This window comes from Blastomyces gilchristii (genome assembly GCF_000003855.2).
Source record: "Blastomyces gilchristii SLH14081 genomic scaffold supercont1.17, whole genome shotgun sequence".
Lineage (NCBI taxonomy): Eukaryota > Fungi > Ascomycota > Eurotiomycetes > Onygenales > Ajellomycetaceae > Blastomyces > Blastomyces gilchristii.
Genome location: NW_003101666.1, coordinates 1,524,701 through 1,543,986, shown reverse-complemented (window position 1 = coordinate 1,543,986; position 19,286 = coordinate 1,524,701). Strand labels below are relative to the sequence as shown.

Genomic DNA, 19,286 nt, shown 5'->3' with positions numbered 1-19,286 from the left:
CATATCTTACTATTATTGAATTGATAAAGAATGAAACAATCTACAATCTTTTAACTTAACTACTTTTGAAATTTATTAATAAGTTATAGAAGAGAAATATCTCTACTACAGCTTAAATTCAGAAGTTGAAGAAGAAAGAATCTGATTTAAACTTGAAAGAGACAGACTCTGAGCAGAGCAGTATTACTAAGAAATTAAGTCACTGATAACTAGAAGAATATGAACTTTTACTGCTGAATAATTCAGTCTTTATCTCTTATAGCAGAGCAGTGTGTCAGAAGTTATTAAGAATTCATTATAATAATTTTCATATAAGACACTTTAAGTTAGAGAAGACTGAGAAGCTTCTAAAATATAAATATATTTAAAACAAGCTCTGAGCAGATGTTAAAGAGTATATTAAGACTTATAATATCTGTTAAAAGATAAAAATCTCACAGTATAAGTAATACAGTAAGTTGATATCACTATCTGTTTCAAAGAGCTTATAATAGAATCTATTAATAAATTTCATAGTTGACCTGCTGAAGTTGATAAGAGTCAAAGAATATGACTCAATTTTGATTATTATTAACTGTTTCATAAAGATAATCAGATATATTTCTACTTATAAAAAGATTAAAGCCTCTGAATTAACTGATCTGTTTTTAAATATCATCATTGATAATCACAGTGCTTCAAAATCATTAATAATAGATTAAGAATTCCTCTTCATCAGTAAATACTGATCAGCTTTTTACTATTATCTTATAATAAGATATCTTCTCAGTACTGCATTTCATCTGCAGATCAATGACCAGACTAAATATCAGAATCAGACACTAGAACAGTATCTTCAAGTGTTCTGTTCATATCATCAGAATGATTGACTCAAACATCTTCTAACTACTGAATTTGTATATAATAATATAAAGAATGTAATCTTAAAGATATCTTCTTTCTATGCTTATTATGAATATAATTCTTTGTTACTCAGTGACATCATAGACAATATTTTAAAAAAAGAAATAGATAGTCAGAATATTAAATAGATACAGAGAACAGAGTATTTCTCAGTATCAGAAGTAAAAGTAAGATTACAACTTTTGAATAAAATTTATAAGAAGATGATGAAAAGTATTCATTATATTCAGAAGCAGTAGATAAAATACTATAATTAAAAACATCTTTTAATAAAGTTCTTAATAGAGAATTAAATACTACTTTTAGCAAAGAATATCAAGACAATGAGATTATATAAGAAGCTCAGTGAGTGATGACTAGAATCTTTCTCAGTAACAAGAGTAATAAGTAAACAGATATATAAGTTAAAATTATTCTCAGAATTGAAATTAATTTATTCTGTTTTTCATATTTTCTATTTAAAGCTCTATAAGTAATATCTTAGAGTAAAGTCATCTCAGCTGAATAATATTAAGATTAAGAGTGATACTGAATATCTTATAAAGAAAATATTGAATAAGTGAATATATTACAGTAAACTTTAATATCTTATTAAATGAGAAGATTATTCATTATCAGAGAATTTATAAGAATCACTTAAGTATTTGAAAAATGCTGAAAAAGAGATTATAAGCTATGAGATAACTAGTAGAGATTATCTTATTACATATCAGAGATATTGAATAAGAAATACTGCTTAAGACTTCTTATTTTTCTCAAAGAATTTTTTAGAGATAATTTTATAGTAGTGAGCTGATATCTTATAGACTCTGTAGCACTCTTCTTCTATTTTCTCTCAAAGAGTTTTTTAGAAGTTTAATAAGACTATATAAGTGTAAAATTCCTGAAGCAGTTAGAGAAAAGAAATATTAAAAATTAATAAAAAGATTAATATTATTAATCTGTGAACTGCTGCTATTCTAATAGAGCTGCAGCTCACTGAAAAAGTAAAAAGAAGAATCAGAGTCTACTCATTAATAATTATATTCTTATCAAACTCATTCTTTATCATTGAAGTCTCTGACACTGATATCTTTATCTGCTAAGAAGTTAATACTGTAGTACTGCAGAGAAGTATACTGTAGAAGAGTATAAGAGATATTGAAAGTATTAACTTATTAACTTATAAAGTATCTTAGTTATCTGCTTCAACTGAAGTAAGATTCTCTTTAATCAGTGATTAATCTTTATAATACTTTTAACAGCAGTATCAGCTGATTTCTTCTTAAGATTAGTTATTCTGAGATATTTTTTCATCTCAGAGATTCATGCTTTCATCTTCTTTTACAGATAAGTAAGAGAAATCTTCTCAGTCTTAATAGAATCTATCAATACTTGAAGCTCTGAGACTCTCACTCTGTACTGCTTAAGTATCTGAACTTCTTATCAGAGCTGACACAATGTCTTCTTATAGAGTAGATAATACTTATAGAAAGATAGAAGTTATTGTTACAAGTACAATAGAAATAACAGAAGTAAGAGAAGAGATAGATATATAAGATTTCTCTCTTCTTCAGCTGTTTAGTATAGTACAGACAAGTGACAGTGCTGATCAGAGATTATATCAGAGCCTTCTTACAGAGAGAAGACAAAGAAATCACAGAACTCTGTAGATTCAACTCAGCAGTATTCTGAGCAGGGCTCAGACATACTGTGAGAGAGAAACTACAGATTGAGCTTCTTGAAGTCACTGTTCTCAGAATCAAGCTCTTTCTGAGTTCCTCTCTGAATGACCACACAGGGTTATATGCCACTGTGTTAGCTGGGGGGGGAGGCAGTGTTGCAACAGTGCTGAAGAGGGTAGAGAAAGAACTGAATATGAATGAACTGACTGGCAGAAGAAATGACACCTCACTGCAAGGCACAGTGACTACTGCCGCGGCTGTAAGAGATGCAGAAGAAGAAGAAGGTGTGACAATGAGAGCAGTGCTCTCACAGCTCATTGACACTGCTGTCTCCATCTTCAATCTGGCTTTCTTAGTGATCACAGAGACTGCAGCTGCATCATGAAGATGTTTACTCACTAGAAAACATCAGAATAAGCCCCTTATTATCTCTCAAGAATGATGCTCTCATGCACTCACTATTACAGATGAGAGAAGGGGAGAAAAATATGTCACAGAGAGAAGAGATCTTTTCAAAAAATCCTGTCACTACTGTTAACTTTATCTCTAAAATACACCACTTTTGCAGAGAATTTCATATATAGAATAGAATATAATGAGAGATCTGTAAGTCACTTATTAATTACATTTTTTATATTTTAAATTAATATATCAGGAACTCACTTATCATGTATTTAATTTAAATGAAGATAAGAAAAGAAAGATCTACATAGTCAGCAGAAAAACTCATCTATTTCTTTATACTATACACAGTATACACACTGTCAAATCAGTTGATAACTGTTACTATATAACAAAGATAATTTCTAATCTGATAGTCTTAAGAGTATTGAGACTATACTCTTAAAGAGAAGAGTATTGTTATATCTCTGACTGTGTCAAGACCTCACTGCAATTTCATATAACTCATCACTTTTATACAGATGATTTCATTCATCTCACAGACTGTCTGAACTGGTTTTCAATCACTCTATAATATTATTCAGATATATCATAGAAAGATTCAATTGATGAATATGAGAACCTCACTTCTATATAAGATTAGTAGATTACTCTTTCTTAATAATAAGATATCACTGAGGTATCACTTCAGCTATTCTCACTTATGAAATGAGAGGAGAGTATTCACTCATTATCTATATAAAATAGCTAGATACTGACTTCTCATCAAAGAAGTCAGTAATTCATTTTTCTTCTACTGAAATATATATAAGAGTTACTGCATGTCTCATACAATCTTCTTAGTATACTAAGTACTATATCTGTGATATTCTCACAATAACTCTGTAGCCTACAAGCTCACTATTCAAGCAAGATAGTCAAGCTCACTTATACAGCTTCTCAAACAACTATCTCTATATAACACCGCCGACTAGTCACTGCTTCGGTTCCGTCATGTTACATACAATATCACTTCTTCTGTCATTCTGAATGCTGAAGAGAAGCCACTGAAGTGATTCTTGTAAAACCTAATAGAAAAACTTCAATTTCCAAGTTATATAGAGTAATATCTCTATTGAACTGTCTAGAAAAGGTTTTAGAAAAGATAATAGCTACTTAACTATTTTTTATAAGCTCTATCAGTAATTCTCTTTTATTCAGTGAATAAATGAGAGGTAGAAAACAGTGTTCTGCAATTGACACTGTTCTCTCAGTTGTTCATGATATTTAAATAGCAAAGCATGAAGATCTGGTCTCAACTACAGTTTTTATTGATATAAAAGAAGCATTTGATCATGTTTTAAAGTCAAAGTTAATTCAGATATTGAAGATGTTAAAACTGCCACTTTCTCTAATAAAATGAGTTAACTGTTTTATATCTAAAAGAATTATACAACTTTTCTTTGATGAAATTAAATAAGACAAGACTGAGATAAAAATAGAAGTACTGTAAGAATCTTCAATCTCACTCATTTTATTTGCAATATACACTGCATATCTATTCAAAAATAGAAATATGAGAATAGTGCAATCTCTGAGTTATATGAATGATATTGATCTAGTCTACAGCTCAAAAACTATCAAAGAGAATTTGAAAGTGATTGAAGAAGCTGCAAAGAAAATCTTTGTTAGAGCAGATATCAATCAAATTCAATTTAATATGAATAAAACTGAGTTAATTCATTTCTTTTCTAGATTCAATGAGAAAGAACAATCTCTAACTCTTTTAAATAGAGAGATTAAGCCCAGTGTAAATGTCAAATAATTAGAAGTATGATTAAACTTCAAGTTGAATTTTAAATATCACATTTAACAAAGAACTGTCAAGGCAGAAAGACTATTGAACAACATAATCAGACTATCAAATACAGAGAGAGATCTATCCTTCCAGGCTATGAGACAGTTATATATAGCCTGTATTACATCAGTAGCTGATTATGAAGTTCAAGTTTGATGAAATAATCAAGAGAATTTCACTGAACTCTTTCAAAGTCTGTAAAACAGAGCCTTGAGAAGAATTCTGAGAGCATTCAAATCATCTTCTATTAAAACAATGGAAATTGAAGCTTTAATTTCTTCTCCTGCTATTAGATTTGAAAAGGCCTGTATGAACTATACTCTGAGAGTTATAAAGATGAGCTCAAATCATATAATCAGAGAAAGAGTCTCTTCTTCATTTTCATCAATTAACTCTTGAAATGAACTGAATTGAAATAGATTTCTTGATTAAAATGAAAATAATTCTTCAAAGAAAATACCTTCTTAACTGTACAGACTATGCTCTCTGATTAAAAATCAATTTTCTTCTTTAAATGTTGAAAAAGTTGATCATGAGAAGCTATCTCTCTGAAGAGAAAAGCTTGAATCTCTTATAGACTTATAAATAAGTGAACTATCAAAAGAGAAAGAATATAAACAGCATTTGAAGAGAATTTCTATAATTAATATAAAAGACTCTATTCTGATTTATTCAGATGACTCAAAAAATGAGAATTTGAATAGATTAGATGCAGGCATTGCTTATACTGAAGATAATATTAATTTTATCTCAGATTTCTGAAATCTAGACTGTGAATCTGAAGTCTTTGATACTGAACTATTTGTAATAGTGAAAGCTTTCAAACTCATTGAAATAAAATCTTATAAAAGAGAAAATAGTTTGAAAGAGATACAAATATTCTCTGATAGTCAAGCTGCTTTAAAAAGACTTAGAAATAGTCAGATTCATAATAATCAAATGAATCTTGAACTGATCTTAAACTCTGTTTTGAAAATTCAAAAGAGAAGAATATCAAAGCTGATAATTCATCTACACTGAGTTTCTGCTCATATGAATATTTGTGGCAATGAATTGACTGATTCAGCTGCAAAAAAGGGTGCAGAATTAAGCAGATCTATTCAAAAAATTATGTCCTGGTCTTTTATAAAGAGAAAAATAGAAGAATCTTATTTAGACAAGTGAAATGAAAGCTGGCAAAAACAAAAGAAGAGTATACATTATTCAAGATTTGAAACAAAACCCAAGTGAAAATCTTGTTCAATTAAATGTAAAAAGAAAATATTCTCATCTATAATACAGCTGAAACTAGGACATGGCTATTTCAAATCTTATATACAAAGATTTGATGATAGATTTGACTCAATAGAATACTCATTCTGCAATGCAAATGAGAATCCTGAGTATATTGTAATGCACTATGCATTATACAATAGTCTCAGAGCCAGATTGAAAGAGAAGTATAATCTAAATCAATTAAATATGAGATTCTTATTCTCAACTGAGACAGGAATTAAATACTTAATAGACTTTCTATCAGAAACTCAAGCAGCTATAAGAAAATGATTAAATTCAGAATTATCTGAATATGAAGAGAAGGAAATCAATCAGATATAGTCTGTTAAAACAGCTATATACTATCTTTTAATAATTTGTTTTATTACAGTCTCTCTTTACTTTATCTTTTTCTTTCAATTCCTTTCTATCTATCTATTTAATGTGTCTATCTTTAAGACTGTGTTCTCTTTTCCTTTGTCATGATATTGTCAAATGATTTCAAAGTATCAGAAGATGTTAAAACACTGCAATTTGTAAACAGGTTTTGTATTCTGATCTGGAATTTTCTGATTTTGCATATCTGAAATTGATGAATGTATAATAGTTAACTTTACAGATATAGGAAAAACCCTGAGAACTAAAAGTTCTCAGGTAGATGTCATAGTCTCTGACTGTATACATCTATAATTGAAGAATAATAATAATAATAATAATCACTTCTTCTGTTATATAGTCAGAGAAATCAGTCTCAACAACTGTTTCATAATCAGAATTAAATATTATCAGCAGAGAGATATTAATGAATATCTTCTTTATCTGTATAAATACAGCTTCAGTGTTCACTGATTATTGAAATACTGAGTCTTTCTTAGTGAGATCTGTAAGTGATCTCACAATATCTGAGAAGTTTCATATAAATCACTGATAGAAGTTAGTAAATTCAATGAAGCTTCATACATCTTTCACAGTATATGAAGCTTCTCATTTCAGAATGGCAGAGATCTTCTCAGAATTCATTCAAATTCTCTTAGCAGCTTCTATGATGAAACCTAAGTATTTAGTACTCTTAACTTCAAAATCACACTTATTAATATCAATTGATAGTTCTGCTTCTTATAGTCATTGTAATACTCTTCACACATACTCTTGATATTCTTTTCTGAATTCATTAGTGAAGATGAGAATGTTATCTAGATAACTAGATACAAACTTATCAAGAAAATCTCAGAGTGCTCAGTTAATATACTACTGAAATGTACTGAGAACATTAGTCAGTTCAAAGAGTGTGACTATTCATTCAAAGAGATTATAATATGTTTAAAATACTGTAAGTCATTCATCTTCTTCAGTAATATAAATCTTATGAAATGCAGTAATAATACCTAGCTTTATAAATCATTAAGCTCACTCAATTCATGCTAGGATTTCATTAATGAGAGATAAGAAATATCAATCTTTCTTTGTCAATCTGTTCAGATCTCAGTAGTTCACACAGAATCAGAGTTCTTCATCTAGCTTCTTTACAAAGAGAATAGAAGCTGCAGTGAAAGAGTTACTAATATATATAAATCTCTTATTTAACAGATCATTGAGTGTCTTCTGAAGAAGAAGAAGTTCATCTCAAAACATATTATAAAGAGAGTCTCACAGTGACTCAGAGTTCTTATCATTCTTCTTTTCTAACTTAATACTGTGATTTACTCCTGAGCCTTGTAAAGAAGGTATTTTCATAATATTATCTTATTGAAAGACATCTAGATAATCATGATATTATTGAGAGAGTTTTGTATAAGAATCTGTTATTATAACACAGAACAACTTTTCTAGAGTCTTCTTGATATTAGTCAGACAGACAGAATAGATTGATATATAATTCTACTATCAGTGATCTTATCAGTGACTCTGTTAGTGATTTTAATGACAACTTCTTTTTCAGAGTATTTTATAAGCATTGGCAGAGATCTGTGTAAGATTCATAGTCTTGTGAATATCATCTTCATGAATTCTATCATTGTTAGGGAATATCAAGCTCCTGTTTCAAGCATTTAACAAGATGCCTTGTTCAGATTGCCAGGCAAGTCTCAATATAAAATTATAATCAAGATTATCAACTTCATATTCATAGACATCTTCACATTGATGTTCTCTCACATCTATGTTTAGTTTCACCATGTAATAGATACAATCATCTTTTGAGCCATCAAATTCTGTAAGAAGTCAGGGTTTTGATAAGAGAATACACTGAAGATTATAATATCTTACAACTGAAGATTTTATCATTGTATAGTAGTATAGACTGCTGTCTATCATGGCTTTTATATTATACATATTATCAATCACAGTAGATACAAGAATCACATTCATTATCATTTTCTCTTTAAATTGTTATCATTTGATCTCTTCAAGCTCCTGTTTATGAATTTGAACAGAAGCTAATCTTTTTTCTGTTTCATCAGAGTATTCTCATAGTTATCTTCTAAATCTTTCTTCACTGCAATGTGATTGACACAGATCAGTGTTAATTCATCTTTTGAATAAGAAGATACTGATCTTTCTCTCAATTGAGAAGATACATAGATCAATCAGCAGTTGAAAGCAATGTGCTCTGATCAGTTACAGTTAATACACACTTCTTATTGATATTAATTAGTGACTTCTTCAGAAGTGATCTCAGAAACTCAGAAGCCTGTTCAGACAGTGAAGACTCTTACTTATATGTAGATATTCAAGTCTACTCAATTCATGATATCTGCATCATTGTTATTCTTCAGCACAGGTGTATAAGTTGCTGAGATGTAACATCTTCTGCCACTGTTCTGTATACTCTTGAGCTTGATAAGATAGTCATTCAATGTCTGAAGCTATTTGCAGAAGTCTTCATAAGTCTAATCTTCATTTACACTTACAAGAGTCTGTAAGAGTTTGAAAGTTAATGTCTTCTTAAGCATACTAATCTTCATTCAATTCTCTCAAGATTGATTACCTGCTTCTAGAATCTTGATGTTTAAGTCAGAGATAAATGTTGTAAGAGAAGTATTTCTCTGTCAGACACTCTGTAATCAATTTAATACTTTCTGTTGTATGACAGTGTCTCAGAACAGAATATTAAGATATTTCATAATATTGTCAGATGTTTATAACACTGATTCACATACTTTCATTCATGAATAAAACTTCTGTTTCACACAATTCTTCAATTATTCATTGATATATCAATGTTGATTAGTTAATGAATCAATGACATCTTCATCTACACTCAGTTTTGCAAGCATTTCCATTCTTCATAATAAGTAGAGAGTGAGATTAAAAGTATTGAAATATATGAGAGTATCTAAGCATTCTTTCAGTACTTTTATATTCATTTCTGTAGATATTGAAATTGCATGAGTTAGTCATTAAATCTCTTTATATTAGCATTGTTAAGTTGCATGCATATCAGCTATTTATTATTGTTGTAATTTCAACATTGCTTGAAGTCACTGTAATATCATGTCTATGCTCACATTTGAGAGTTCTATATTATTATTAGACATGATTGTATCAATTGTTGAATGTGTAATTATATGAATATCTCATACATCTGAGTGTCAGAACTCTCAGATCTTTCACTGATATTCTCTTGTAAAATCTTACTCTCTTTGTAAGATCTTGTTGCAGAGTCAGAGTGACTGATAAGCAAGCTTCTATCTGAGAACTATCTGAAGACTCAGTGTCTGCTTAACTGTTTAACTGTTTCTCTATTTCTTATACATTGTTTACACATTCAGATATCTCAGTGAAAAATTGTTTCTAATGAGAAGATAATGTGTGAATAATCATTTCTAATAAGAAGATGATGAACATTTTTCTAGTGTAAGAGGTCTACACTGAATAGATCAGTATAATATTAATAGGTCTTATATAACAAAGAGAAAAACATTAGAGAAGAAAAGAAAAGAGAAAGTGCAAGAATCAGTGATTAAAGTGAATATTTAGACATGTATATAGTGGCTGAGAATCAGCAATCGAGAATGGCTGAGAATCGGAGCGTATGTGTTCGTGGCAGCCGAGGATCAGTGATCGAGAATGGCCGAGAATCAGAGCATACGCATTTGAGAATGAAGCAGTTGGAATCTGTGAAGTGTAACGGAATAGTCTATATAATTGATCAGTCGCAGCCCGCCACAGTAATTTATATATCTGATAAAACAGACTTCTTAGAAAAGCTTCAGTGACTTATTCAGTATTTATCTTATTACAAGATTTTAATATTATATTCTTACTTAATTAGTTTATAATAACTAGAATATTTCTACAACTCTTACTCTTAGAGAGATTAATAGTAAAGTTAATTATCACATCTTATTAAATTCTATCAGAGATATTAAGTGATTTCAGCAGATCTTTTCTATAGTTCTTTTATAAGATAATAAAAAAATAATGATTACAGTTTCAGATGAAATATCTAATACTGTTTAATATTTTAAGTCAGTAAAACTCTTAAGAGATTATTTAATACAGTTATTTATAATCTGAATAACTGATTATATAAGAGTCATGCATCTCTTACATTGTTCAGATATGTAAGAGTTTGAAGTAAGAGACTTAGTGTTATTCATGAAATTATAGAGTGTTATTATTATCAATTAAATATTCTGAGATATCAGTTCTTATATATAATTCTGAGAAAAATCAGAGTACTTCTTATTATACTGCTTTAATAAGTACTTGAAGAAGTTTATTAGTTTAAGCTGCTATATATTATAGTTTATCTAATATAGATTTAAAAGAAGTTAAGATATCAGTGACAGTTCTAATCAGAGAAGTATATATAGTGTTATAAGCTGTTTTATCTTGATTAACTAGTATCTTCAGATTTAAGAGTCAGTACTCTCAGTTTATTCAGTGAGTATCTATTATATTAAATAATATATCTTACTCTTATTGTAAGAGAGTATCTGTCATTAAGTTCTGACTATCAGAATAGTAGTGTATTATAAAATAAAAGCAGCTTAAGAACTCAGATTATTATATCTATTATTCAGTGAGTTTATAGATAGTTGTAAAGTACTTGAGATTCTTATAATCTGTGATTATCTTAAATTTGAAGACACTTCAGAGTTCAGAGTCTTATTCTTCTAGATAGTATATAATTGTAAAAAGTTTCTTATCATAGATCTTAGAGTTATATTCAGCAGAACTCAGTTTCTTAGATATAAAGATATATAATTATAAGATATCTTTATTATTATATTATAATATAGCTCTCTCTATAATATAGTCAGAGAAGTTAGCTTCAATAACTATTTTATAATCAGAGTTAAATATTATTAATAGAGAGATGTTAATAAATATTTTCTTTATCTGTGTAAATGCAGCTTTAGTATTTATTAATTACTGAAATACTGAGTTCTTTCTGATAAGTTCTGTAAATAATCTTATAATATATAAGAAGTTTTGTATAAATTACTGATAGAAGTTAGTAAATCTAATGAAGCTTTGTATATCTTTCACAGTATATAAAGCTTCTCATTCAAGAATAATAAAGACTTTCTCAGAATTTATTTAAATTCTCTTATCAGCTTCTATGATGAAATCTAGATCTTTAATACTCTTAACTTTAAAGTCATACTTATTAATATCTATTAATAGTTCTGCTTCTTATAATTATTATAATACTCTTTACATATATTCTTGATATTCTTTTCTGAACTCATCAGTGAAGATGAGAATGTTATTAAGATATATAGATACAAATTCATTAAGAAAATTCTGAAGTACTTAGTTAATATACTTCTGAAATATACTGAGAGTATTAATTAGTTCAAAGAGTATAACTATTTATTCAAAGAGACTATAATATGTTCAGAATACTGTAAGTTATTTATTTTCTTCAGTGATATAGATTTTATAAAATATAATAATGATATCTAGTTTTATAAATTATTAAGCTTGTTCAATGTGAGCTAGAGTTTCATTGATAAGAGATAAAGAATAGCAGTTCTTCTTGATTAATCTATTCAATTCTCAATAGTTTATACAGAATTGAAGTTCTTTATCTGATTTCCTTACAAAGAGAATAGAGGCTGCAGTGAAAGAATTGTTAATATGTATAAATTCTTTATTTAACAGATTATTAAGTGTCTTTTAAAGAAGAAGAAGTTCATCTCAGAACATATTATAAAGAAGATCTTATAATAATTCAGAGTCTTTATTATTCTTCTTTTCTAACTTAATACTGTGATTCACTTCTGAACCTTATAAGAGAGATATGTTTGTAATATTATTCTGTTAAAAGACATCTAAATATTCATGATATTACTGAGAGAGTTTCATATAAGAATCTGTTATTATAACACAGAATAACTTTTCTAGAGTCTTTTTAATATCAGTCAGACTAGACTGGCCGCCGGGACCATGAATTTCACATTTGATCTCATTTGGTCTGGTTTCATACATTTCTTGGCGTGAGTCCCACCAGGACCAAGCCTCAAAAAAATCTGAAAATGAATCATTTCTGAGAGAAATGGTGTGAAAAATGACCAGATTTAATTTAAGAACAGTGAAATGAGAGTAATTTCTCAGAATAAACTGTGAAAGATGATTATTCTTTCAAAATCAGAATGAGACTGAGACTGAAGATTAAATTCAGTCTCATTCAGTTCATTCAGTGATTGCTTATATAATCAGAATTTGATAACAATTATTGATAATGCTCATGAAACAACTAAATACATTCTTGTATAAGTTTATTCTTCACTTTCTCATGAAAACTACACTTCTCTGATATACTGTAATCAGAGATATTAAACTGTCTGATAATTCTATATTTTATAATCATGAGTTTCTTGATTATTTCTTCTTGTAATTGTTCTCAATGATAGTAATAAATATCTCAGCTTGAGTTAAACTTTCACTTTATTCTCATCTCTATCAATGAAATTATCAGAATATCACACATTATCAGTACAATAGTTGAATATGTACTCTCAACAATTTTTTATAACTCTAGAATTGATTTAATGTGTAAATTTGTTAAATCATCTTGAAGATAGTGATTAAATTCAGTTTTACAAGTATATAGTTTTGCCTGATTTTCAGTTGTAATCAATGTATGTAAGTTCTGTTTCAAAGTTAGTATTATAGTTCTATGTGATATAGAGTATTATCAAAGATTATTACTTACTAGAGAATTATATTTTACTGTCTTCACATCTCTAATATCTGCTTATTCAAATCTCTGATAGTTAACATTGTAGTAGTCTCAGACTAATTTGACATATAAGTCTCATTTCTCCTCTGTTCAATCTTGAGAAGTGTAGATATTAACTTAACAGAAGAAATCTAGTAGAGCTGCTATAGCATAGTACTCTGCAAAAGATTGTTCAGTTTTACTGTAGTAATATACTAGTTTATTTCTTACAGTAATAATAGTCTGCACTATAGTATCATCTCAGACTGAATTTCTTTTTAAGTGATTTAACTGCTTCTTAAGATGAGTAAATAAACTGTTATATACTCATCAGACTGACTGCAGCATTGATGTACAAGTGATTGAGACTGTCTTTATTATCTTATAAAACTGAAACAGTAAATCAATCACATATTTCAACTAAGTTCACTCTATATCAGAAAGTTTCAATATCTGAATCTTTTTCTGATCAGAGTGTTACACTCAATAATCAATTATCTGACACAATTGAAGAGTCTGAATAGTTATCTCATATATTGAACTTCACTGTATTCTAATATTCTGTATCATATTCAGTGATATGACTGATTTGTTTATTTATTGAATATCATGAAATTATTATTATTATTTAGAGAAGATACAAATTGCATTAGCAATGTTTTAAATCTGTGATATTTAAATTATTAGCTAATCTATTCAAAATTAACAGTAGTGTTATCAAAAAGTGTTATTAAAAAGCAATATTAAAAAGTATTATCAAAAAATATTATCTTTTGTAAAGTGAATGTAAAAGTTACTTGAGTAATTACTTTTATCTCATTCTTATCTCAAGAATCAGCTATCTCATTATTTTTTATCTTAATGTTAAGATTCTTTATCAGTGTTTATATCACAAGTTAAATCACATAAGCAATGCAGAGAATATAACCTTGTTTATTATTTCAGAAATACAAAGTCAATTTTTGCTTTAAGCTGTTCATCATAGTATAGTTATTCACAGCATTATTAGTTGTAATTGTAAGAAGACTGAGATTAATATCTCAATAGTTATTTTTAATCACAGTCATTAATATCTCTATTATATAATTCTCAGTATGACTACTGATTAATAATTCAAATTCAATTAATGTCTCTTAATAAGTTCAGTTCTTATCAATGTAATAACATATAACTCTTATAAATATAAGATTGTTTATACTAGTTTATATATTTACTATGAGAGATACTCTTTAATGATTCTTCAACTCTGATTCTAGATGTTGTATATTAACTTAGTAGTGTATCTCAAGATTGAACTGAAGACAGAATTAATATAAAATATGAAGATTTGAATTAAGCATTTGAAGAAGTGTTCAGAATTCAGAGTTTTCAATTAATTAAAGAGAAAGATTCAGAGATATATATATACAAAGTAATTATTCACAGAAGTTATCAGATAAGAGTTATGAAATCAGAGTACTGATATATAATTATTTTCATATGATTTTCTTCAAATTAGAAAGTTAGTATTATTAAAAATCATTATCTGATAGAGTAACTTATCAGCTCAGTAGTAATTTTCTGATTATTTTTCTTTTATTATCTGCATTCTGATGACTTCAGATGTCAGGAAATTTCTTCAGAGTCATGATTAGTTTATAATGAATGTTTCTGAATAAAGTTACAGTGATTACAGTAGAGAGATGACTCTTCAGTAATCTACAATACAATCTGTTGATAATTATTTCATAGTTTATCTCAGTGTTTGTGTTGAGTTTTTCATAAATTTTATGACCTGAAATCAGATGTGAAGAATGAAGTAGTTATTCATCATAATTAAAAGAGAGTATTCTGTGTTGAATTGTAAATAACATAGACTTTGTAATTCACAGTGATTTCTTGAAGAGTTTATGAATCTTCAATAGAAGTAAAAGAAGTGAAAGAAGTGAATTTAGAAGATATAATAATAATTTAAGAAAGATAATAATTTATTTTCAATAACTGATCACTGATGTGTGTAAGAAGAATTAATATAAGAGAAAATAATCTTCTTTCTTAGCTTAGTTATAATTTTAGTACTAACTCAGATTGAATATCATCAATGTATAAAAGTAAATAAACAATCTTGATTAATCTCTGTCATATTTCTTGAAATATATTAATATTATGAAAGAGAGTGTTATCAAATTGCATTATCAGATAATATCATTAAAAATATATTAATATTGTGAATATTAATGTTGAAAAAATGTTGATACTTATACATTATAGTGATATAATAGTTGAATATATATATGTATATTATTTCTGATATTGATAATTGATTATAACTTATACAATAATTTTTGAAAACTTAAAATTAATTTCAATTATTAACTAATAGTTATGAACTTATAACTAACTAATATAAAAAGAAAAAAACTTTTTCTACTCATTATCTTTCTTCTCTTTCTCATTCTTCTCATCATTCTTTATAATTCACTTCTCATTCTCATTCTTCTTCTTCTTCTTCTCATCTGAGATAATAATCATCTCAAAATCTCTCTCTACTGTCTTCTCAGAGAAGAGTTTTCACTGCTTCTCTTCAGTCAGGTCAATCTGCATCTTAAAATCCTGCATTTTCTGATCTGCTGTCTCAGGTTTCATCTCAGTGATAAGCAGATTGACATACTCAGAGAGCAGAGCTGTCTTCTCAATGTTCTGAATCATGAAGTGCATTTGAGATCTGAACAAGGCCTCAATTCCTCTCTTCTCTGTCAGCTTCTGCTAATCAATTAGAGAACAGAAGTATTATTAAAAATCATTATCTCTTAATAAAAAACTTACCAGTTTTGACTTCTTTATCTCTCACTCTAATATCTTCTTAATCTTCTTCTATCACTGTTTATTTACAGTAATACTCTTCTTCTCTCTCTCTCTCTTTATCTTAATCTTAAATCATTCTCAGAACTTTTTCTGGTTTCACTGCTACTGTATAAGACTCTTCACTGTCTTCTTTTTTAATCTCTTACAGACAGTGTCATTCACATTATTTCTATACTTAGTTCAGTCTAAATCTATCAGAAGTGTTACTTAAAATCATTATCATTCTACTCTCTTACAGAGTCTCTTCAAGATATTATAATATATCTTACAATCTGTCTTTTCACACTTAAACATCTTCTTCTTCTCTCTCTTCAATCTGTGACAGTGCTCATGCACCTTGATGATTCACAGAACTGCAGAATATTTGAAGAGAGATAATATAATTGATTTTAATAAGTGTTGAGAGAGAGATGAAGACAGGTAATAATATAATAATAATAATGATGATGATGATGATGATGATGATAATGATGATAATAATAATAATAATAATGATAATAATGATGATGAAAGAAGAAGTGCATTGAAATATATTATTAACTTATCAAATATAAAGAGACAAAGAAACTATTAACAGCTTTCAAAGATGTACAGAAACAGCTACAGTATTGTATAGTAATATTATCTTCATTCAATACATGTACTATTGATATTCTTTGTATGCATTTATCATATAATCTATATCAGAAATACATGCAGAAAACAGATCTTTATTACTAGAAAGAATGATTACAGTAATTCTCTATTTTTATATTATAAAGATAAGTTATTCTTATTTCTTTCTTCTCTCTTTTCTCTTCTTCTTCAACTCATCACTAAGTTCAAGCTGATATGAAAACTATTAAAACACTCTTAGAAATCCTCAAATTGAAGAGTATAGACTAATCAAATTTTAAATACAGATGAATTAAATTATATTTAATAATACTAATTATTCATTCTCTTCTCAATAAAACAACAGTTATATCTTTTCTCCCTCTCTCAAATGAAACATGACCTGTGAAAAGTGAGTATCACATCAGACTATAATGATCAAAACAGTATCAGCACACAGAACTGCATACATGCAGTGTGTGCTGAACTGAGAGACTGTATGAGTTATAAATCAACAGCAGTATCTCAGAGAGAGCTGTGCAGTATGAGAAAGCTGCAACTCTCAGTTATATACACAGAGAGTGAATTATTGCAGTAAGTATATATACATTGTATAAAAGTAATGCTTTTTAATAATACTCAGTCTCTGATATCATGAAAATAGAGTCTCTCTGTGAGATTCATTTTTATCAGAAGTTGAGAAATCTTATATTTCTCAAGATCATCTTCACACACCTTGTCTGTGAAATTGATGACAGAAATCATCAATTTCAGTGTTTTATTCTTGATGTCATTTAAGTGACAGCAGAGTTCACTCTGATCACACTTTTTAAGTGTATATTTTCTAATTATTCATATTTATACTGATATATACTGATTATTTATTAGATGATGTTAAGATAATAACTCATTACAGCTATATTACTCTTACTATGAGAGATACATAATTAATGATGAATATTGTAAAGACTATAAGAAGTGAGTATTTTAAGAGTACTGCAGCTCTGCAATCTTGATTTTTTTATTTTTATTTTTTATTTTTTTCTTTTTCTTTTCTTTTTTTTTTCTTTCTCTTTTTTTTTTTTTTTTTATTGTGATTTTTTCTTGTTTTTATTTTATTTTTTGTTTTTTGTTTTTTTTTGTATTTTATATTTTTTTCATAATTAAAATTATATGAATTATAATCTGTGTTTAGAAAAGTAATGATATTTAATAATACTCTTTATTAAATTTTTAATAAATGAGTACTATGTTATAATATTATATAAGTGAGAAATGATTTCATGATCTCATTTGATATCATTCTTAATAATGAAATCAGAATGAAAATGTAACTAAGAATTTAAATATATTCTTTATCTGAGACTAGATTTTTATTTGAAAAGTGAATCTGAGACCTTTAATATTTGAAATAATGTGATTTGAGATCAATGTAATGAACACAAATCATGACTAGAAGTAATGCTTTTAGGCAATATGATAACTATAAAGTTTGATCCTGGTCTCAGACACGGTCACACGGCCAGTCTAAGTCAGACTAATAAAGTATATTATTATATAATTCTGCTATTAGTGACCTTGTCAGTGATTCTATCAGTGACTTCTTTTTCAGAGTATTTCATACACATTGATAGAGATCTGTGTCAGATTCATAGTTTTATAAATATCATCTTTGTGAATTCTATTATTATTAGAGAATATTAAGCTTCTCTTCTGAGTATTCAGTAAGATATCTTATTCAGATAGTCAGACAAGTTCTAATATAAGATTATAATTAAGATTATTAACTTTATATATATAGATATCTTCATATTAATGTTCTCTGATATCTATATTTAGTTTCACTATATAGTAAGTGCAAATGTTCTTTGAACTGTTAAATTCTGCAAGAAGTCAGAGTCTTGATAAGAGAATATACTGAAGATTGTAATATCTTATAACTGAAGATTTAATCATTATATAATAACATAGATTACTGTCTATCATAACTTTCATATTATACATATTATCTATCATAGTAGATACAAGAATTATATTCATTATTATTTTCTCTTTAAATTATTATTATCTGACCTTTTCAAGCTTCTGTTTATGAATTTGAACAGAAGCTAATCTTTTTCCTATTTTATCAGAGTATTCTTATAGTTATCTTCTAAATCTTCTTTCAATGTAATGTGATTAATATGAGCAGAAGTTAATTCATTCTTTAAGTGAGAAGATACATAGACTGATCAGCAGTTGAAAGTAATATATTCTGATTAATTACAGTTAATACACACTTCTTGTTAATATTAATCAGCAACTTCTTCAGAAGTAATTTCAGAAACTCAGAAGTCTATTCAGACAGTGAAGACTCTTGCTTATATATAGATATTCAAGTCTACTCAATTTATAACATCTACATCATTGTTGTTATTTCTCAGTACAGATATATAAGTGACTAAGATATAATATCTTCTGTTACTGTTCTGTATACTCTTGAGCTTGATAAGACAGTTATTCAATATTCAGAGTTATATACAGAAATCTTCATAAGTCTGATCTTTATTTACACTTATAAGATTATTATTATTATTATTATTATTATTCTTTTATTATACTCATATGCAAGCGG

The 19,286-nt window shown here is 27.7% G+C and overlaps 1 protein-coding gene across 1 annotated transcript; it reads left to right on the top strand.

Annotated features, from left to right (window-relative positions):
• Positions 1–2,613: 2,613 nt before the first annotated feature.
• Positions 2,614–2,952, top strand: BDBG_17580 (uncharacterized protein; the record flags this gene model as incomplete). The annotated part of the gene is made up of 1 exon (XM_031725268.1): positions 2,614–2,952. A coding segment is annotated over one exon (339 nt), but the record flags the coding sequence as incomplete, so codon positions are not given.
• Positions 2,953–19,286: the final 16,334 nt, after the last annotated feature.